Source organism: Physcomitrium patens, chromosome 15 (assembly GCF_059467195.1).
Source record: "Physcomitrium patens ecotype Gransden chromosome 15, ASM5946719v1, whole genome shotgun sequence".
Classification (NCBI taxonomy): domain Eukaryota; kingdom Viridiplantae; phylum Streptophyta; class Bryopsida; order Funariales; family Funariaceae; genus Physcomitrium; species Physcomitrium patens.
In genome coordinates this window covers 1,716,697-1,739,645 of record NC_143424.1, presented here as the reverse complement: position 1 = coordinate 1,739,645, position 22,949 = coordinate 1,716,697, and the positions used below count along the sequence as shown (strand labels likewise).

At 39.9% G+C, this 22,949-nt stretch overlaps 2 protein-coding genes and 2 long non-coding RNA genes across 4 annotated transcripts; 2 read left to right on the top strand and 2 right to left on the bottom strand.

The window, feature by feature from the left end:
- Nucleotides 1-9,971: 9,971 nt before the first annotated feature.
- On the bottom strand, nucleotides 9,972-15,286 carry LOC112292156 (uncharacterized). The gene is made up of 5 exons (XM_024540350.3): nucleotides 14,483-15,286; nucleotides 14,139-14,227; nucleotides 11,619-14,024; nucleotides 11,276-11,483; nucleotides 9,972-11,166 (listed from the first exon to the last, which is right to left on the bottom strand). Exons 1-5 carry the CDS (start codon nucleotides 14,559-14,561, stop codon nucleotides 10,448-10,450), a joined length of 3,501 nt encoding a protein of 1,166 aa, XP_024396118.1. The 5' UTR covers nucleotides 14,562-15,286; the 3' UTR covers nucleotides 9,972-10,447.
- A 277-nt stretch (nucleotides 15,287-15,563) lies between these two features.
- Nucleotides 15,564-16,280, top strand: LOC141046230 (uncharacterized). Its single transcript, XR_012219001.1, has 3 exons — nucleotides 15,564-15,699; nucleotides 15,827-15,896; nucleotides 16,144-16,280. It is a non-coding gene; the product is annotated as an uncharacterized LOC141046230 (long non-coding RNA).
- Nucleotides 16,281-16,337: 57 nt separating this feature from the next.
- LOC149987699 (uncharacterized) lies at nucleotides 16,338-17,074 on the bottom strand. Its single transcript, XM_090256185.1, has 2 exons — nucleotides 16,842-17,074; nucleotides 16,338-16,722 (listed from the first exon to the last, which is right to left on the bottom strand). The coding sequence occupies exons 1-2, from the start codon at nucleotides 17,020-17,022 to the stop codon at nucleotides 16,532-16,534; spliced, it is 372 nt and encodes a 123-aa protein (XP_090112311.1). The 5' UTR covers nucleotides 17,023-17,074; the 3' UTR covers nucleotides 16,338-16,531.
- A 2,614-nt stretch (nucleotides 17,075-19,688) lies between these two features.
- LOC149987698 (uncharacterized) lies at nucleotides 19,689-21,986 on the top strand. The gene is made up of 2 exons (XR_016506521.1): nucleotides 19,689-20,205; nucleotides 21,877-21,986. It is a non-coding gene; the product is annotated as an uncharacterized LOC149987698 (long non-coding RNA).
- Nucleotides 21,987-22,949: the final 963 nt, after the last annotated feature.

Sequence of the window (22,949 nt, the reverse complement as noted above, 5' to 3'; positions counted from 1 at the left end):
ATAAAATCTTTAGCAATTGCAACACCTTGTCTTTGTATTCTGATGGAACTTCCAGACCTTTTAGAATTTTTATATAAATATCTTCTTTTTTTAAGTTTGCCATTAATAGAAGCTAAAATAACATTAATTTGTAACATATTCCAATTGAGAGTAGCAACAATTGCAAAAAATATATAAATTATTGTAAGGCAAGCAATTAGTGTAAAATTTTCTTAGTAATCAAGATCCTTCACTTGTGTAAAATCTTTTGCAACCAATTGTGCTTTAAACATTCATTGGAGTCAATGCTGTCAAGTTTTTTCTTAAAAATCCATTTTGAATCTACAACCTTCTTACCATTGGATAAAAATGGAAATTTCCATGTACCATGATCTTCCAAAGAATCAAATTCTTCTTTCATGGCATGACTCCACTGTTTTCAAAAAAGAGAATTTATGGCTTGCTCAATAGTCTTTGATTATGCATATTCATCAACATAAACCACATCCACTATTTCAATCGACAAGTTATAATCTCTTCAAATAAAATTGTTGTCATTTTTTTAAGGCATGCAACACATCTTACTACCATTTATAATATTTGTTGTATCAATACTATCTACATAATAACGTCTTAGTGGTAGAGCTTAAGTAATTGCATCCACTTCTGGTTGATAAAATTCCACTACTTTTGTTGGTATGGAATTTGCTTCCTCTTCAACCATTTTTCCATCCAATCCATCATGCACATGTAATCTTGAGGCTTGAGGTTGGCATATTTCTCATTCATTTGAATGTTGAAAATCTAGTATATCAAGATTATTTCTATCATCCATATCTTTTCAAATTTTTTCTTGAGAAGTTAGTAGCTCACTAAGTAATTCATCCTTGTTATTGAGAAAGATTACATCTCAATTAAAAATCACCTTCTTCTCCTAAGGTAGAAAAATTTTATATACTTTTTCTACTTCTAAATATCCAACAAAAATATCCTTCCTTGCCTTTGTATTGAGTTTTGACATTTTTTCTTTGGTATATGATACCAAGCAGGAAAACCAAAGCAATAAGTATTTTAAAGAGAAGGTTTTTCACCATAAAAAACTTCATGTGGTGTCTTACCACCGAATCTTGTAAGTGAAAGCCAATTGCAAGTCCAAGTCATAAATTATGCTACAAAAATATTCAATACTAACATTCTAGCTTGGCATTGTCCAAAAATGTCTGTATTCCTTCAAAAATGGTCTCCATCATATGTTTTGCTATGTCAAACATTTTATGTGTATATATAGGTGTAATCATGTGCTGAATACCTTTAGTTTTGAAGTGAAAATCAAGCTTTTTATTTAAGAATTCAGTGCCTTGATCATTGAAAAAAAGTTTTTACTTTTCTTCTAGTTCTTTTTTATGCCTTTGTTTTCCAAGTCTTATAAGTAACATGTATTTAGTCCTTAGTTTGAAGAAATATAAGGCTATAATAGCCAAAATATTCATCAATCTATATAGCTAACCATTGAGTATCTTAGAAGCTAATTGTATTAGAATAACCAAGATTAGATACTATTACCTATAAAATATTGTTGGCATCTTTATGCCTGTATGAAAAAGGTTTCCTATGGACCTTGCAAACAATGCATGACTTACATATGGATATTTTATCCAGCTCTCCTTTAGTTTTTAATCCTTCAACACATTTCATCTGCTCTACCTCTCTTATCATATACATTGAAGTATGTACTAATACTTAATGTCATTCAATAAGCATACAATTTGAAATAGATGAACTAAAAATTGTAGCTACCTCTTCAATTTTACAAGGCATGAAGTAAGCTTTATTTGCTAGTGTGCCTCATGTGAGTAAGTCATGTGAAAGTAGAATCTAATCAACTCCATTAACATCTAAGTTAAATTTGCAACCTTTCTTGGATTAAGTTGTAGCTAATAACAAAGTATTGTATGCTCCAAGAATCCAATAGACATCCTTTATAACCACATGAATGTGTTTTCCTATAGGGTCTAAAATGGTAAAATGCATCTCACTTGAGCCTCATAATTTGCTAATGCCATGATCATAGCCTTAGAGCTGGATAGTCGCATTTTCATCAAAATTGAGAAGCTTACTCCTATCTCTTAGAATGTGTACATTTGTTGCACTATCGATGTGTATATATTGTCATAATTGAGACAACAATGCAATCATTGTTTTTGAATTAAATGGTGTTTCTTGGACTAAAAGAACAATAATAATGCCAACATTTATTTGTCACGGACATACATATAATTACCTATATGAATAGATAAAAGTATGTAAAAGTAGATAAAAGTAGGTTAATTGTGTAATATCTTCTAGAAAAGCTTCTTAGAAGCTTCATAGACGCTGCTTTGACTTTATAGGAGTCTATAGTTGACTTTTAGGCTAGAAACTTGGTCAACAAGTTAGCCATGTGCCACACATGTTGGAAGCTTAAAGAACAAGCTAACTACGTGATCCATCCATAGAAAACTTGCCTTGCAAGCAAAGGCATGTGGCCTAGAAAGTCAACATATATTGGAGGTCTTATAGAACATCGCCATGTGGCTTCTAGTTAGATAGTATATATAGAGGCAAGAGTGAAGCCCTCTTCACTCTTGTCAACTCCTTTCTTGCTTCTAGTCTAGTTTCAAGGGTCTCTAGTTTTCTTGTATTTTGGCAATAGCCATTCTAATTTCTTTCTTAATATACATATTTCTATTTTGTCCTATTTCTTTGAGAAAAGTCTCACTTACTCTTTAGCTTTCATCGAGTTCTTGTCCTTGACAGATTGACAAGAGTACACTTACAATATGAGAGCTTTGTCTTTTCTTGATTAAGAGTGGATTACCCCTTTTTCTTGATAAGACATAAGCGCATTAGAAGTTGCGGATTACCCTCTTTTAAACTGATATTGTTCTTAATATTTTCTTTGTTATCAATTCCTCTCTTCTATTTGTTTTGAGCGTTATTAGACATCTTCTCTTTTCTAAGTGCTACTATGGCAGAGCTTGTTGAAATGAAGAGTGCAATGGCACAGATGCAAGAACAATTGAGGGAGTTAATGCTTGCGATGCATCAACTCAATTTACCACCACAAGGAGCAACAAGAATGGTAGGAAGTGAAGATATAGAGATGATTAGGGCTGCTTCAACATCTGCACCAAACCATGTCCCTTCTCCCAGAATGGAACACCCTTCGAGTGTTAGAGAACCAAGAGTGGCCTTGCCCGAGAAGTTTGATGGTACCAGATCCAAGTTTCGAGGATTCATCAATCAGGTCCAATTAGTGATTGAACTTCAACCCCAGAGCTATCCAACTCCAAGGTCACAAGTTAGATTCATTGGTACACTTCTTTCAGGTTCAGCATTGTCATGGTTTTCATCTTTTCTTGAACGACGAGATCCAATATTGGATAATCTGGAGGCTTTTTTGGCGGAGTTCCGATCCATGTTTGGAGAACATGATGCAATTCGTGTTGCAACCAACAAGATCCGTATTTTGCGACAAGGTAATCGATCAGTAACATTATATGCTTCGCAATTTTGACAACTTGCAACTGATATCAAGTGGGATGATGCCGCACTTGTGAGTCAATTTCTCTACGGATTACAATATGAGGTAAAGAAATTGATGCTTAATTTACCTGATCCTCAAACATTGAGTCAAGCAATTGACTTTGCTGTGAAGTGCGACAATCGACTTTTTGAATTTCGATCCGAGAGTCGCACAAGTAGGCCTCAACGTTACTACAATTCAATGGCAACACCGACGTCTCCTCAACACATACCTTCAGAAGTAGAGGATATGCAAATTGATGCGGTACGTTTCAAACCTCTTACTGAGCAAGAAAAGTCTTGTCGTCGACAAGAAGGATTGTGCTTATATTGTGGAGAACCTAAGCACACTGCTCAACATTGTCCAAAGAAGCGACGTAACTACAAAATGAGGAGTACGGCTGTCAAAGAAGACAGTATGTCGGAAAACGAGTACGTCCAGCTACAATAGGGACCGTGCGGCTGGAATCTTGTACAACTTCTAATGAAGGTCCTATCCTCTCCTCAGACCCATCTCCTTGTTTTATAATAGATGTGCGTTTAGGACCTAATAATTACAAAGCCTCTGCCTTGATAGATTCAGGAGCCTCAGCTTGTTTTTTAGATGAAGAATTTGCTAGATGTCATAGAATATCATTAATACAAAAAACTAAACCTGTACACGTAGAAGTCATAGATGGTCGTCCGTTGTCTTCTGGAGATGTAACTCACGAAACACTTCCTGTAGATGTAGTAATAAATAGTCATAGTAGTTGCGTAATTTTTAATATAATTAGATCTCCCTCTAATCCAGTAATTTTAGGCTTATCATCGTTAGAAAAGTATAATCCTCGAATAGATTGGATTTCTCGTAAACTTGATTTTCCTCGGAGCATTAGTAACAGTTCTATTAATCAAGTAAAAAACCATGAGTCTAGTATAGTAAAACCCGCACTTATAGATGCAAAAGCATTTATACACGCAGCAAAAGAAGGATCAACTTTTGCTATTTATGCTGCACCTATTTCTGAAAGCGTAAAGACTTCAAGTGGCATTCCAAGTCAATATCAGAATTATCAAGACGTTTTTGAGAAAAAAAATGTAGATATTCTTCCTGAGCATCGCCCATACGATTGTTCAATCGATCTCAAGGAAGGAACTCAGCCACCATTTGGACCAATTTACAGTTTATCGCAAGATGAGTTGGCTGAACTCAAGACATATATTGACGAGAATTTAGCGAAGAATTTCATACGCCATTCAAAATCTCCAGCAGGAGCTCCAATTTTATTCGTAAAGAAAAAAGATGGATCTTTACGAATGTGTGTTGACTATCGAGGACTCAACAAGATCACAATCAAGAACAGGTATCCATTACCTTTGATATCAGGACTCCTTGACCAGTTAAATCAAGCTAAGATCTATACAAAAATAGATCTAAGAGGAGCATATAATCTAGTACGGATCAAAGAAGGAGATGAATGGAAGACTGCGTTTCGAACCAGGTACGGACACTTTGAATACAATGTCATGCCTTTTGGACTCACGAATGCACCAGCTGCTTTTCAACATCTCATGAATGATGTATTTCGTGAATTCTTAGACAATTTTGTCATCTGCTACCTAGACGATATCCTGATTTATTCTAAGAATGTTGAAGAACATGAAATACATGTTCGTCAAGTATTACAAAAACTTAGAGATGCAGGATTGTATGCCAAGATAGAAAAGTGTGTATTTCACACTACTCAAGTTGACTTTTTAGGATACATCATTTCAAATGATGGTCTTATGATGGATTCTAAGAAAGTCCAAACAATCATGGATTGGAAGATTCCAAAAACTGTAAGAGATGTCCAATGTTTCTTGGGATTTGTCAATTACTATCGGATCTTCATCAAAGACTTCTCACGAGTTGCAGCTCCACTTACACGCTTGACTAGTAAAGATAAATTCCAATGGAATCAAGAAGCGGAAGCAGCAATTGAAGCCTTGAAGACATCGTTTGTCTCTGCACCAATCTTATATCGTGTTGACTTTTCCAAGGTATTTTTTATGGAAACAGACGCATCGGATTTTGCCTTGGGTGCAGTTTTATCACAAATGGGAACAGATGACAAACTTCATCCGATAGCTTTTCATTCAAGAAAATTCTCAGCAGCCGAGATCAATTATGAGATCCACGATAAAGAACTTCTTGCAATCGTGGATTCTTTTCAAGAATGGCGTCATTATCTAGAAGGTGCTTCTAGTCCAGTCACTGTGTATACAGATCACAAGAACCTCGAGTATTTCATATCAGCACGCGTGTTGAATCGTCGTCAAGCTCGTTGGAGTATGTCTTTGTCAAGATTCGACTTCATTATCACTTATCGGCGAGGAAAACAACAAGGTTTGTCCGATGCCCTGTCTAGACGTTCTTATTTTGCACCAAAAGAAGGAGATGCAGCTTTTGAGCAACAAAGAACGGTCCTCTTGAAACCGGAGCAATTTCATCTCCGAGCAGTGAAATCAACACTGACTGTTGATTCAACTTTTCTCAAGCAAATCCAGTCCAGTATGTCCTCAGACCCTCTTGTTCATGATATCAAGAATAATTCTTCCAAGTCTCATGATTCTTCTAAGTTCGAGTTCAAGAATAATCTATTATATTTTGAAGGACGCCTATATGTTCCAGAAGGAAAAGCACGTTTGCGTGTTCTTCAAGCACGTCATGACTTTCCAGCAGCAGGTCACTTTGGATATAATAAGACTCTGGAACTCATATCAAGAGATTTTTGGTGGCCACAAATGTGGAAGTCAGTCAAAGACTTTGTACAATCATGTGATATTTGTTCAAGATCAAAAATTCCTCGACATCGACCTTACGGACTTCTTCAGCCATTACCTATACCAGAACAATCATGGTCTTCTGTTTCTATGGATTTCATCACAGATCTTCCAAACTCAAGATCTTATGATTCTATATTTGTGATAGTAGATCGTTTCACCAAGATGGCACATTTTATGCCATGTACAAAATCTATCACACGTGAAGAAACAGCTAAGCTTTTCATTGATAATATCTATCGCTATCATGGATTACCTAAAGATATCATATCGGATAGGAGAACTCAATTTGTGTCGAGATTCTGGAGGACTCTTTTCAAGATTTTAAAAGTGGACATAAAGCTATCTTCAGCTTTCCATCCTCAAACTGATGGACAAATAGAGCGCGTAAACCAAGTCTTGGAACAGTATTTAAGGTGTACTATCAACTACCAACAAGATGATTGGACAATCCTTCTGCCATTGGCAGAGTTTGCTTATAATAATACAGTACATTCTTCCACGCAACAAACACCTTTCTTTGCCAATTATGGCTATCATCCACGACTTGATACTTTTGTTTTTTCAAAAGTTGATAATCCTGCAGCAGAAGATATGGCAAATCGGTTGTCAGAGTTACATGCAATAATGAAGGCGCAGTTGAAGAAAGCTCAAGAACGACAAAAGATAAATGCAGATGTATATTGTAAAGAGCAACCACAACTCAACGTGGGTGATAAGGTATGGCTACTTCGTCGCAATATCAAGACCACTCGACCTTGTGACAAATTGGACTATCGTAGGCTTGGCCCCTTTTCTGTTTCTGAACAGATCAACCCAGTTGCATATCGGTTACATCTACCGGAGTCAATGAAGATCCATCTTGTATTCCACGTGTCTCTTCTTGAACCATATAAGACAGTGGATATACAAGGAAGAAGACAAATGCCACCGCCTCCTATAGAAGTAGATAATAATGAAGAATTTGAGGTGGAAGAGATATTAGACTCAAGGCGGCGCCGAAATAAGCTGGAATATCTTGTTCATTGGCGCGGATATGATATTAGTGAGCGCACATGGGAGCCATCCAGAAATCTAGCAAATGCATCAGCTAAAGTCAAAGTTTTTCATCAACGACATCCATCAAAACCAAGATGAAAACCTCTCTTATAAAAGAGACAAGATTGAGGCAAGATAACATTCAATTTTCTATCCTTGTTTGTGACTTCTTTGCATTTGTGACGCTAATTAGATGGAGAGCCAACAACCAGCGGATTCAACTCAAGAACCTTCATTTGCTGAGTTACCGGATGAGACATTGCGATTGTCACAACCTTCAAGACGACGCAATCGAGATGAAGATCCTCAAGAACGACATGTTCTTCCTCGAATAGATGGTGAGATACAACGCATTTGGTATCACGACCTTGGAAGAGATTCTCGATGTTTGGTGATATTATTGGAGATAGGAACGACTCCTGATGGTATTTCAAATGTATTATTTGAAGGAAGTTATGAAGGCCTCAACAGTGATCAAATAACAGGGTGGTCTTCTCGCCCTGGAATGGGACACTATCGATGGCTAAGAGGACCCATCAACTATCTTCGAAGAGAACAAAGATCAGAGTATGTAGCAAATACAATTCGCCGCATATTAGATTTTCTCAATATATAATCACCGCTCCTCGTGGAACTCGTCCCTAGAAGGGGGGGTAATGTCACGGACATACATATAATTACCTATATGAATAGATAAAAGTATGTAAAAGTAGATAAAAGTAGGTTAATTGTGTAATATCTTCTAGAGAAGCTTCTTAGAAGCTTCATAGACGCTGCTTTGACTTTATAGGAGTCTATAGTTGACTTTTAGGCTAGAAACTTGGTCAACAAGTTAGTCATGTGCCACACATGTTGGAAGCTTAAAGAACAAGCTAACTACGTGGTCCATCCATAGAAAACTTGCCTTGCAAGCAAAGGCATGTGGCCTAGAAAGTCAACATATATTGGAGGTCTTATAGAACATCGCCATGTGGCTTCTAGTTAGATAGTATATATAGAGGCAAGAGTGAAGCCCTCTTCACTCTTGTCAACTCCTTTCTTGCTTCTAGTCTAGTTTCAAGGGTCTCTAGTTTTCTTGTATTTTGGCAATAGCCATTCTAATTTCTTTCTTAATATACATATTTCTATTTTGTCCTATTTCTTTGAGAAAAGTCTCACTTACTCTTTAGCTTTCATCGAGTTCTTGTCCTTGACATTATTACACCATTGCTATTTGTTTTAAGACATTCTGCATCACCTTGCCAATGTTCTTTCTGTCTACAAGCCATACAAGTACTTCTAGACTTATCAATCTTAGGTTTCTATTTTTGTTATAGATGGTGCTTCTTTAAGACTTGCTTTCCACTTGCATGCATTGCTAAAGCAAAAAATAGAAAATTATTCTTTTCCTTCTTTTGCATCTCTTCTTCAAAGAAAATAGATTGCACTACCTCTTTTGTAATTTATTCTCTTTTTCTTGATGCAATCGACTAAATAAGTGGATTCCAAGATTTTGGTAATGCAATAAGTATAAGAAATGCCATGTTCTATTTTTTCATTTTACCACTAGCTTCAATATATTGATCTCTAAGATCAAAAATATCTCCAAGAAAAATCTCCATAGATTCTCCATCTATATATTAAATATTATATAGTTTCTTCATTAAAAATATCTCATTAATAACTCTTGAATGCTTGTGGATCTTAGCCAATACATCCTACATTTCCTTTGTAATATTACATTTGTGTATATGAATTAATTGCAAAGATTTAACATTAAGTGCAATCAATGCTTGTGCTTGTGCTTTACTTGATTATCATTTTAATTCTTCATCAATATCTACAAGACATTTTAATATCCAGTCTACATGCATGTAAAGCTTGCAAATGCGCATCAAGTATTTCATAACAAATACCCATATGTCCTAGCTTTTCTCATCTAATTGATCAATGTTATGATCTATTGAGGATGTCATTACCAAATGCAATTAATGCAATAGCAACAAATAATTATAAAGAAACAATTAACAAATAGTCTACAAAATGCAATATTTGGAGAGTAGAAGTAGCAAGCTATATTGGAGCAAAAGGACTTTTTTTCACCATCAACAACAAACAAGATTTAATTAAGTGAAAAATAGTATCAATAGAGTTTAAATTCTAATTCTAGCAGCTCCAGCAGGGCTCCAGCAGCCCCTTGGCTTTGGTAACAATCCAACAGTAATAGAACTCCGAAAGGCAAATCATCCAAATTGACATTCATCCATGCTTTTGTTCATTTAGATTGATGTTCATCCACGGCACTATTTATCCAGACTGTATTCATCTGGCTATGATACCATGTTATGAAAACATGATGAAAGCATGAAAATAAGATGGACATTATTCATTGCTAATAAAAGGTGGAAGCCAAGAGAAGGGCACTTCCTGTGTCTTTGTTAAGAGTTGGATAAGTCATAGCTTTTGGTTTGTGCAATATGGGATATTCAACACACTTAGAGTTCCAAAACAAATTTCCATATGTAATAGATGGTGTGCACATGAACATGTACAGTATTATTGATTTACAGACAACTTCATTATCAAATATTAACAACACAAAGTTATCAAGAAGAACTTCAAAACAAAATTAAACAAATTCTATGAATCAATTCCATCTTTACAAAAGCTTTGCATGGTTATTCAGATTTGTCCTTCAACGTCGAACATTCAATTTCCATCTATTTCAAGAAATGCGCATCGCGACACGCAGGCAAGCCCAGCCTACGTGGCACATGGTATTTAAAAAACGGAACTTCCGGATGGGAATGAGTTTTGCCAGCTGGGAATCCGACGTGGCAAGTGCTCGCGAGCTTCGAGCACCGACACCTTCCCCTTCAGCGATGCGAGTTTCGGTGGGAAGGAAGGGGATTCTACGAATCTGTACATGGGGACTGCGATGCACGAATGAGAGGGGGGGGGGACTCTCTGCGGCTGTGCTTGCTGCGTACGAATTGACGATCCAGCGAGCTCGCAACCAAATCGACCAGGTTCCAAATCCCAATGCTGTCATCAATTCTGTGTGTCTATGTTTTCTAAGTTACACCAGCATTGCTACGCACAGCTCCTGCATCAAGTCATCGAAGATGGCCCTCTCTAGTTTGAGGCAGATGCGATCAACGTCGTCGTGGAGCGACAGCCAGGAGCTCGAGAATTTCAGGTCCTGTACTACAAGGCTTTCGAGGTAGTCGTGGTGGGGGTCGGGGCAGAGCGCAGGAAACTGTCGCAAGCGAATATCATTCCAGATGTCTTCCACGAATCTCCTTCCTGTAGTCATCGTCCTCGGTGGAATCTCGACGTGGAGAGATCCAGTCGCTTGCAACCGCAGATGATGGTGGCTCTGGGACTCTAGTCTCGCGACGAGTATCTCATTGATTGCGTGGAATAGGATACGAAGCATCGAACGTCCCTGCTTAGTGTCCGAGTAGTTGGCTTCGATGCGCTCGCAGAGGCGAGGACTGATCGGTTGCGTAGAGGAATGCCACCGACTGATGTTGCGCCCGCCGCAGGTATGGAATCCTGAGGTCACAAGAATGTCCCTCACAAACGCGAAATCTGCTTCAGGATCCACAGGATGTGGATACGACTTGAGTCGACCATTCCTCTCCTGTCTTGATTTGCAGGCCAAGTCTCGTAAGGCTCCTCTCTGTTTGTCACCAGGAACGCGCGCCACGGCCATCTCTACGACATTTTCCATGCTGTCTCTCATTCTTGGATCGCTACCATCGGCTTTCAAAAGCCGTAATCGATTTTGCAGTTCTGCGAGGTTCACGAGAAAATCAGAAGAGAAGAATCACCATTTGCACGTAACAGATAGACATGTGTGAAAACGAAGTGTTAGAGGGGTTTGAGCTTGAAGCACACAAACCTCTAAGATCATTCGTGATCTCTTTGAACTCGAGCGGACTCAGAGACTCCTCGGATTCGAAAGGCAAATCCAAAACAGATACAGGACTTGGCTGTCCATTCTTATCGCTGCTTGAATCTTGGGAGGATTCCTCTATGTGGTGGTGAAGGGTTTTCCTCGCTGTCGCTCGAGTTCGGAGAGGCTGTGGACTGTTCTTTGCATTCTGGACCTGCAATGCGCAGTACAGACAGACTATTCAGCTCCCAGAGTGAAACCAATATCAACCAAAACTTCTTACGCAGCGTTCACCATATTTGAGGATCACTCGAAAGAGTGTGCGGTTTTAATCGGTAAGACGGCAAACCTTTCGTGACTGCGGAGAGGGTGGACAGGCAGGGCTTTGAACCCTTTGCATCGGTGCAGTTTGGGTCGCGGCTGTGGACTTGCGCTTGGCAAGTGGATTCATCAGAGTGAGCACTTCTAAGAACTCGTGTTCGTAGGGACCGAGATCAGAATCAGCACTACTTTCAGAGATGACACTCTCATCTGTAGGCGGGGATGCACGGAAATGTTGGAGAAACTCAGCGTATGTCACTGGTTTGGGAGGTAGCATAATCTCCCTAGGCTTTTCCTTGGACTTCTTCAAACTGTTTCTGCTCGATCGGACATGAAACAAGGCATCTGCGGCACTGTCTGCATCGCTTAGCGTGTTACTTCGCGAGACGCAGGATTCCGCTAGAGAAACAACACGCGCCAACACTGGGTCTGGGGTTAAGGGCATGACCTCTGAGCTATCCCGCCACTTCTTCCTGCCAGGAATCAAAAGGCCTTTCTTCTTTTCACCACTTTGATGATGCTTTGCAGGAGTGGACACCACCTCCGCCGTGGTCTTTGTGGGCTTACAAGCTGTTTCTTTGGCATGTTGCCCTTTCTCTCGCAATATGGCCGAGTTTGGCAACGATCGACAGCGAGTGAGGTTCGTTGAAGGCTCATTGGCGCCATGGAGATGATTCTTTCTGGCAATGACCACGAGGCTGTCGCCTTTGGGCTTGAAGGCATTGCCCTGGACACAGTTTTCATTCACAGAAGCCGACCTCCGCATGGGATTCTTCTCCACTTCAGTACTGGAGCGTGGAGAGCTCCGTCGGGGGGATTTTAATGCCAGTAGGGTCTTCTTTGCTATGGTCCTGTCCGCTGCCCTGGGTGTGGCTGGAGTGTCAATTGAATCGCCAGATTTGGGATTTAGGGTTTTCTTAAGTGCACGATTTCGGGTCACTCTTGTACCCGCTGCGGCTTCTTTTGCGAGAGGAGCCAAAAGGTGAGGCGGGCTCGGCAGACTGACACATGACCTACCCACATTCCCTCGAAAAACCTTCTGCAACGGCGTTGGGATGTCCTCGCCATCGCTCATGCAGGCCATGTCCATCGTGTCCGGTTTCTGCATAGAAATACGTTTGCCCGTGGAGACAATCCTCGTCTGGGTGGAATCTTTGGCCAACTTCTGGAAATTCAACCCTTCACGCGCATTTTTGACAATATCTGGTGCAATGCCTTTAGAGTCTCGCACAGAACCTCGCAAATGCTCTTTGCTGAAGTCCTTGGTAAATCTAACCTCCTCCCCAGCTGCACCCTTGTCAGCGTCTCTTTGTCGCAGCCTCTCTTTTATTTCCCCGATGACATCTTGAGCTCCATTCTTGCTGCAGCTTCTGATGTCATCTCTGTGCACCTTCGGAGTTACAGTCGGTGACGCATTTCTTGAGTTTGTGGAGCTCGAAGTCTTCAGCTTCGCACCACCCGAAAGTTCTCTAGATCCTGTGTTCGCCATTCTGGAGCTGTTACACCTCACAATCGCGGGTAGGGATCCGGTGCCAGACGGGGGAGTCGCCAGCTGTTCCTCCCTTTCATTACGTTTCCGAGAATCCGATGGCATGAAGAGACGAGCGATTGCGCGGGGGCTGAACCCGTCTCGCTTCTTCTCAGTGGAGTCTCGGGGAGTAGCTGCAGAGGTGCGTTTTCCCTTCTTCGGCGTTTTCGGACGAATTACCGGTGGTATGGTATTCCGGGGTTCGTTGCTGAACATGACGTGAGGTTTTTGCTGGAGAAACTGAAAAATGAAGTCCTTATTACACTGCAAAAACTCCATTGCGTCCAAGAACTCCTGTGATTCCTCGAATTTTCCCTGGCCATTGAGATGATGCTTCGGCTCAGTTATGATCCCCTGCGATAATGCAATCCTGGCTTTGTCAAGAGTGGCCCGAACTTTGTTCTTCTTCTCCTCTAGTTGGCGACTCATATCATCCAGCTGGGTATTTCGGGCGCGCTCTCGTTCCTTAGTCTCGAATTCTCTCTTAAACTCCAGCAGCTGTTCTTCTTGCGGATGATCTCGGAAGGGAAGCACCGGGGCTAGTTCGCTCTCTTCTACACCCTCATTCGTTTGTTCTCGCTGCGCATCCTGAGAAAGAGGAGGACGCTTCCACGAGAACGGTATCGCACCATGCGAGTGCTGGCGGAACAAAACTGGACTTCCTTCGGCTTGCTTGGCGCATCCATACGTCGGCATTTCTTGCAACGACTTTCGTGGACGGACGGTTGGAAGCTCATCCGGCAAGGCGTCCAAGCCCATGAGCCTTGCTACAATATTTGGGACTCGTCCCGTAGTCTCGATCGTCGACTGCTCCGATCTATCATGCCCTCCTGTGTATGGTGCGCCGTCCCACTTCCTTCGGCCGCTGCTCGAGGCAAGAGCTGTATTGTGGTATTCGTGGCCAAACTGCAAAGAATGATTATTCATATCAGTGTGATAATTCTTAGCTAACACCTCTGTGGACTGATATATTCAGCGGACTATGCGTTGCAGTAAACGATAATTGAAGGTGATACTTACAGGAATGTCCTCGGGCCTGGAAGGAGTCCTCCTATCTGCATTGGCTGCTCCGCCTGGCACGTCCAAACTGTTCCTCGGCGCCTCCAAACCTGATTGAGCGTCAACAGATACAGAATAAGTGCCTACCGATGAAGCTCTCCGAGGGGTTCTTGCCTTCGAATCTCAATCGTCCTGAACGTGGAAGACATTTTGATCGAAGAGGGCACATCCAAGCATAAGAAATCACAGTAAACTTACTGACGAAACGAGACCCAACTTAACAACTAAAAAACGCTACGTATCTTCAGCTTACTGCATCCTCACAATTCAGAGAACATATACGCTTGTGCATTAGAGAACGCTACCTCCGTCTACAGATCTCCGAGGTTGATTGCTCCGGAAGAGAGCCTCTCGGAAGTCGAACACATGAAATAAGCTCGCCATCGAATCCAATCTCGCGAGATTATTAGTAGCTCGCCGCGTTTGGCTTTGGCATGTCTATTAATAACAAATTATGTCACAAAGCTTCGAATGATCGACTCTTGAATTTAAGCCAGGAACGATATGAGGCCGTTTACATTCCCTCCGTATCACAGCGTTTCGTCACTCCAGATCACAGTGCTTTGAGTGTCGGATGGGCTATTCAGACGGAAATTGCGCCCTGCGATCTGGCGACCTCTTCCAACTGTGACTTGGTAGTTTCAAGGTTCGACCGTTCGTAGTCCAAATATAGTCTGATGAACGAGAGAGTATAAAAATACCACACGGAAAACCATGTAGTGGGGATCATTATAAGGTTCGGTTTCGGGACTCGAGCCCAACGTTCTTGAATGTAACGTCTCGTACCGAGACGTGGGTGCAACGCTCACATTGCGATGGATCATCTGCAGCCTCCTTCGAATGATTCAGAACGTTTACTTCCCTCGAGATGGACACCTCCAGAGGACAAGGTTGCCACAGCAGAGGTTAGCATGATATCCAAATCTGGAATGGCAGACCAGAAATGAGGATCGGACAGGTTTCGATAAACTAAGGTCTTGAGCAGGAAAGTGCAACACTGCCTTGATCGTTACAATCAGCGTGCTCGAATCAATATTGCCGCTAAAAGGTGGGCATCGTTAATGACATGATGCTACGCCTTCAGGAAGAGCTACAAGTTCATGTTCGGAGAAGGTAAAGGCTACGAAACTGCAGGTTCAGAGTCCATTCGGACTGAAACTGTAGGTGGGTAGATGCTGTGTACTTGAAATGAACTTGAACTTCTCTATGTAGTTAGCAACCAGGGCACCGGGGGAGAGACAGTATTGCGCTCTTGGTTTATGGATGGTAACCCACCTGCAGTTTCATAATTTACCAACCATCTTTCCTTTCAAATCAGAAACAGCGCCTCATTGAATCTGTAATCTTTCAGCAATCTTGACATGCTCTGCGACGGCGAGATATCCTCAATTTTTTATTGCAATGTTGAAAAGTAAGAAAGAGAAGCATCTGAAGGCACCAGGTGAGGAAATGACAACGAGAGAGAGAGAGCGAACGCAAGTCAATCCAAAAATTGCATCAGCAAGTGGCTCTCATCACCACTGTAAGCTTCTAATCTCGAATTCCATCGTCTTCTGTTGACAAAGCTTGATTTCACTCAACGTACGCAGGATTTCACTTCATTTAATGACGTTGCTCCTCCATTGCCTATCCAAACATGGACGATCAAGCTCATTCTTCGCGAAGCGCCTGTACAATATTCCACCGAACAGGGGAAGCAATAGTACTCTGCGAGCTCTGGTCAGTGGTCCCATACGATCGCTCAATGATCTCACTACAGTTATGCTCCGTTATCACAATCGCGTTAACGGCTTGTCATTCAACGTTTAAAACCGATGACCTTATACTTTCACGATCGAGAATCACCTAGTCCTACCTCCTAACTCGCGAAAAATTCAAGCCTCGTAGATTCCAGTCTTCCTCATTTCTACAGTATTGTAAAGTTATCACTAAAAGCTAGCTGTGGTTCCTGAACATGTCCACGCAGGAACTCGCAGTTTCGAGCACGCATAGGTTCCTCGCCACAAAGCACAGACTGGAATCAATACATTATTACAAGTAACCGACACACTCAACATCACTTTTGTGCACGCTCACAAATCCATCACTCGCTATAGAAGAAGCAATTGCCTCGAACTGGAAAATTTGAAAAATCACCGACTGAATGCAACACAGACTCTACTTCCCTGAATGGTTCTAGTCTAGTGCTGCTGCTTCACACCAAGCCTTCAGATATCAGAACACTGAACAATGAACACTAGCGAGCCATTAATCGACACCTAGAATTGCATCACACGAGTATTGAATTCCCGCACAACCCTACATACACAGGGGACAGAATTCCTTTGACATCATCGATATAGACGGCCAGTGGGTTAGCGATAGTGGGAGACGATCAGAGGGCTGGCTGGACTATCCGCTTGCACCCACCAGCATATGAGTATGCCATTTAGAACGTCCGCCGAAGCTCTCGGTGGAAGCGCCTCTAGCTCTCCATTGAACCGTTGCTGTGGCAGCCGTGGCCTTGTTAAGCTAGTACCAGGACGCCGTCCTAGTCCACCTTGATCTGCACAAGCTCGCTAACGCACACTCAGCGGAACATAGATAAAGTATTCGAAGTCAATACATACTCAATCTGTATTCAGGTTGATGGGTGCAGTTGAGAGTGGAGACAGGGTTCCATACAGTTCCATAGTATCTCGCTGCAGACTGCCAACTTATTCCAAGCTTGACGTTCTGCGGTTGACAAGAGTGGTGAGTTAGTGGGTGGGTGTGAGTTGGAGAAAGACTGATTACTGCGATAGGAGCTCCAGCATGTGAGAGCTGAAGGCTGAACTTCGACACATGCCATTGACAATTGTACCATCCAGATGCAGGGTGTCAATGGTTTCTGTTGAAAAGTGATGGGAGAGAGCAACTCTGCATTCGCAGTGACCTCGCCCAACCAGCTCCTTGCGTTTATACCTGGCTGCAATTATTGGAGATTTCTGTGTGGAGTTGTGATGGAATCTCAATCTCCTAGGTGATGAGTTACATATTACTAGGGACATGTTTGCAATGGGAATAATACAAACAGCTTCAAAAAAAACTGACATTAATGCCATGTCCTTAATTTCTTGTTTTGTTTTGAGGGTTAAAAGGGATTTACCCAAAATCAATGCAGATGTCTCTGCTTCTAATCATGCACCAGATTTTTCAAGCTGCATGTGATTCAGGTCACAGCTGTTGAACCTGTCTGGAAGGAACGAAATCTCTTGAAGAAGATAGCATTCAAAGTTTAACTAACTTGTAATTAGATTAGCCCCTGATAGTACATGGCTGATGTTGTTCATTAACACCTATATTCTAGAACTAGCCACTTATTTGCAAGCGTCAAAATGACCTTGAGTAGTGGTATCTCCTAGATTTTACCCATGTATTTAGTAACCCTCTCTACTGTTAACATGTAAAGTATTTTCATTCGAAGAGTAGGAATCAGCACGCATATTTATTTATTTATTTATTTATTTGTTGATTTATTTTACGATAAATGGAGCCTTTACCTTACAGGCAGCTCCTTCAGAATGCTTAGGGCACAAACTGGAAGAGTAATGTAGCAGCCAGTACTAATGCATTGACGCAAGTTGGTGCCAGTGCCCCACCAGCGCTGTTTGTAGAAGGCCAAAAACTTGGAGACAAAGACAAGCTATTTCATCTGGTTTTTCAAGTTCATCTGTGCCTAGATCACTTTGGCAACAGGTGTCAAACCACGTTGCAGCGATAGCCGTTGCTATGCCTCTGAGGCGGCGTAGATCGTTCGTCTACCAGCATAAAAACTAGCGTTTTACCGCACCTTCATTTGCAGGGTATACAATCCCCTGTCGGGCTAGGTTCTGAAAACCAGAAAAGGGGGATCAAATTCTGCCGAAAAGAAGAAATTGCGTGAGCCCTTGTGAGGTCTGCCCAAGCCCCCAGCATCACTGCGCTCGTCTGGACACAAGCTCAGAGCGTGTCTCTGATGATCCTGTCACTGCCCACCCCCATCACCGCATTGAAGCACGAAGAATCTGCTTTTATGGCACCCCAAGATGGAGCTGCAGAGTTTCAAACTAAAGGGGCTGGCATTAGCCATTACTCACAGGTGCCCAAAGGATTCTTCTTCGTTATCGCGATAGGGATAATGAAGGAGTTGAACTGCATTTATGCAGCGAGACTTAGCTGATTTTGGCACCCACAGTCTCAGAAGGAACGAACGAACGATGGGCGAACGAATCTCGAGCCAATCTCATGCAATTCTATTGTAGATCACCTATCAGATCTATCATCATACGCAACTCAGATACTTATTTAAATACAGTATCAATAATAAAAAGCTGCTTCAGCATTCACTTTTCCGGGAAATTTTAAATCTAGATGGATGAAAGTATCATCCAGTATTGGCCGTTGGATTTTTGCGCTGTGGGTTCAACAACAACAGGCTTAGGAGCTTCATTGTAGGAATTTATTACTTTGAAGCATTGTTGTTGTTGTTGCGTCCCTACAACGAAACACACAAATGAATGCATGATAAGACTTGATTATTTATATGGAATGAAGTTTTGCAATCCAGTTCAAAATTGTGCCATCAATTTTTGTTGATGTTGAGGTGGTGACATTAACAACATTGTGCTTTTTGAATGGATTGATTGAGAAGAAAATGCATCAGCTTTCTGTAATTAAGGATGTCGTGATAAATGCTTTGTCCTAATGTTGATTTTCAAGAATAATAAATTCAAATTATGATATATCTCAATTGTCTGTTGTGCATTTTTTACAGTGTTACAATTACATATCTATTTTGAAGATGCAACTACTGACAAGGATTTGTTATCTGTTAAAATAAAACAATGGAGGGAGTAATACTTGCAAATCATATTTATAAAATAAAGCAAAGTTTATTAGATTTTCCTATATAACAAAATAAATTTTAATTTAGTATATTCCTGTGTATTTGAATATCACCATGTGTATACAGAGAGAAAGCGAGAGAGAGAGAGAGAGATCCTTGTTTTGTTCTATAGTTTCTTTTTTAACGCTAATATGCATTATTTTTGCCCTAATAAGAGTGTATGCATATATAAATATGTAAGGAGCAGAAGGATGAGACAAATATACATATAGAATATTCTCCCCTTAAAATGGGGATTCTTTTAATTTAATGTAGATAATCGACACATCAAAAAATAAATAAATAAATAAACACATCCTAGAATTGATACACTTTTCTCATTTGCTGATTTTTCTTTTTTGTAGTATACTCTCTGGCAAAAGAAAACCTGTAATTGAAAAAGAAAAGAAACAAACATCTTTGTGTTTTTTCCTCATTGAAAATATAACTACCAATAGCTTTACTATTCCAGTACTCATTTGAACAGATTTCGTTGATTTTTGAAGTTTATGAAATTTTAATGGTGTGTACCTGAACTCAGATTACGTGAATCTGCATGTTTACCTCTAAACTATATTGTGTTAGAATCATTATCAACAACAAATATTGTGGATGATTTTATTTTATTTTATTTTATTTTACTTTTAAATTTCATGGATTAAAACGACGTATGCAACAATCCAAAATTCAGAACTTTTTTCTTAATGAATTGACTAAAATCAACTAAATTTAGAAACTGGGTAAATTCCTTGCGAGCTACGCATACGTGTCCGTCGTCACTGCACACAGTGTCCTCGCCTATAAATATATTACAAACGAATACGAGTACGCATATATGTATACCTACGAACCATGGATGGATGTCCAAGTACGCCAGTTCGGGTCTGAAGTCCATGTATCGAACGAACAGAATCTGTTCAAATGTGAAACGCCGCGCGGAACTCAACGTTGCGCGAGGACGAGAGACACACAGGCACACGCTCGCACGGAGACGCCAGAGTGCGAATTTGAATCCTCGCTGCAATATCAGCATAGATCTCGACCTCCAGTTCCGAAACCCAGCCAGCGAGCGAGCGGCGCAAGGTGCTTCTTCGTCTTCTTCGTCCTTGGTCGCCGTTGCCACCTGGGTCACCTGCGCTGCTGGTGAGCTTCCGATTCAACGACAAACTCCCTGACTGCTTGTGCTCAGGACTCAGGACTCGGGACTCAGTCCTCACAGGCTTTTCGCAGCACTATGCTCCACGCCATGCTCTCTCGCTTACTCTCTGTCTATTCAGGGGTAGACATTGTCAAACTCCAGACAAGGAGGAGGGAACTAGCTATCCCCCCTTCTCATCAAGTTCAAACGAACCAAACCCTAAATGTTAGGGTTTTAGGGTATAGTTTCTTTACGAATTGTTGGGTTTTTTCCTACAGGGGAGGTACTGCTAAACCCACCTTCGTGATGAAAATAAATAGAGCGCTGTTGCAGTGGTTTGGATGTCGCAGACCTGAGGGTGAAACCGTGTGACCCTTCGATGAGGGTGTGACCCCGTGGGTTGTACCAGGTGTACACTTATTTTCAAAAGAATTAAGGAAAAAAAACACAAACAAACAAACAAACAAACAAGAAAAGGGATAAACAAAATCAAAGGATTAGAGGTCGACCTTAAGAATATAACAATAATAATAATAATTTTTATTTCGTTTTGTGTAATGCATAATATTACAGGCCAACCAAGTGAACTGAACAGTGTACGTTTACCAAAAACCTAATTTGAATCTATTGAAAGGTATGGGGTTGCCAGCATAGACAGGACACTCCAGATGAAAAATAATATACCTCGATTGAAGTAGCGTAAAATCCACAGTGGGAGGTTGATATTTGTCATCTACCAGATAATTTTAAGTAAAATAAAATAAAACAAAACAAACAAAACAAATTTGCTTCAGGTCATTTTCTTTTTTACCCTCCCTTTGCTGTTCGCCAAAAGCAAATGAGTAGAACGAAAAAAATTGTTGAATTGTAATGCTTCAGACATTACAATACAAATTCATTGAATTTAACTAACTTGAGAATGAAGGTTTTAATAAGAATAATAATAACAATAACAATAATAGACCAAAGAAGTTGTCTTCACTACTAAGAGTTATATTGTAAGGCATGCTTAATTAATTTAATTAATTAGTATTTCTTCCAGGATTAAACTATATTATGACAGTTCCTTAAGTACAATGCACTACATTATGGTGTTTCAATGATTTCAATTTTTTTTCCCTCACTTGCTTTGAATGTAACACATGTTGGGGTTACCCAACAAGTCACTGTTCAATGGACACTTATACCTTGCATTCAGGTAAAAAGAGTAAGTATGAAGGTAATAATTTGGCATGAGAGTCTATTTTTATTTTATTTTATTTGGTTTTTTGTTTATACTTCTATATTTGGATGACAACCTCAGTACAATGGTAGTGGATTCTATTAATAGTTCTTCATTATTCTCATGGTTACATACAAAGAGAACATGTTCTGATGACCATGTAAGCTTGCCCAACAACCTGACAAACTTGCTCTGCACAAAATATGATACAATAATGTGTAACAAGAACAGGAAGAACCTAACCAGGAATCATGATTTTGAGTTAGAATATTATAATGTATATACTTAAAATAAATAAATAAATAAATTCAAGAGAATGTCACCTCCTCTGCAGCATAAGTTTCATCTATTACTTAAGATAATCATAGAATAAAGCAGTTGTTTAGAAACATGAGATATGATTGATTATGACTAAACCATTACTTTCTTAAACTATGTATCATAAATCAAACAGGATTGATTTAACTAGGAGAATTACAAACATTGCTTCAAACACATAAAACAATGGATTCAATGGGATAAAAGAAGAGACCAGTTTCTGAAAAAGAAAAAGAAAAAAGAAAATATACAAAGATAGTATGTATATTACATGCTTAAAATCAAAGAGCATGCACAGACACATATATGCAAAGGATGGTAACTCTTTTAACATTTTTATTGGTAAAATTAAGGGAAAAAACAACAAAAGGATAAGAGAATGCAGAGGAGTAATTATTCCTCACATAATTTCAACTCTTTTATTTGAATATTCAATGGATCATGTGATTTTTTCTACAACAACCAAATTAATAGTTTTCTTTCTTCTTAATTTCTATTTCATTATTTATTTATTTTTCTTCTTCTAACCAGGATATGAAATGATATTGCACATCATAACACTGTGTACAATTTTTTGAAAAATTCCAACCAAAATAATTTGAAATATACATTTCACATTTTGTTTCTCCTGTATAGTTCTTGCAAATAACTGGTGGTGGAAAAAACAACACAAAAGGTAATTTTAGTTTATTTTTGTACAAACCATCTAATTAATTTGTTACTTTGATTTCATTTCTCTTTGTGAAACATAACACACTATTAGTTTTTTTCGTTTTCGTTTTTGTTTAGTTTTTTGAAATCTGAATTTAAATTAATATTTTCTAAGACATTAGCAGCACATGCAATGTTTACGGTGACATACAAGCACAAGGTTTTGAAATCGTTCAACACAAATTCTTGATTTGATGCTTCATTATTGACAATGCACAGGGTTAAGTTGAGATAAGTGGTCTATACTTCTTAATGATTGTTACTATTTTCATAATAATAAAAGTGTAATATTAGATACAAAGTGGGCAGATCCCTTTACAGATTGCCTTGTAAGTCGCAACATTTTGCAAAAATATTTCCACCCTGCATCTGTTGTCGGTTAATAGATGAATGGATGGACCGAAAGAATGAATGGGTGGACCGGAAGAATGAATGAAATCACTGGTGGTCACTGCAGAATACAATTCATTAAAACTTCACTTGCTGTGGGTAGCAATT

Coding starts and splice junctions, on each gene's coding strand:
- LOC112292156 (XM_024540350.3), bottom strand. CDS start 14,561: ATGGCGAGCTTATTTCATGTGTTCGACTTCCGAGAGGCTCTCTTCCGG. Junction 14,228..14,482: donor TCGGAGATCTGTAGACGGAG/GTAGCGTTCTCT, acceptor ACGCTCAATCAG/GTTTGGAGGCGCCGAGGAAC. Junction 11,167..11,275: donor GATCACGAATGATCTTAGAG/GTTTGTGTGCTT, acceptor TGAACCTCGCAG/AACTGCAAAATCGATTACGG.
- LOC149987699 (XM_090256185.1), bottom strand. CDS start 17,022: ATGGTACAATTGTCAATGGCATGTGTCGAAGTTCAGCCTTCAGCTCTC. Junction 16,723..16,841: donor CAGCGAGATACTATGGAACT/GTATGGAACCCT, acceptor GAGCTTGTGCAG/ATCAAGGTGGACTAGGACGG.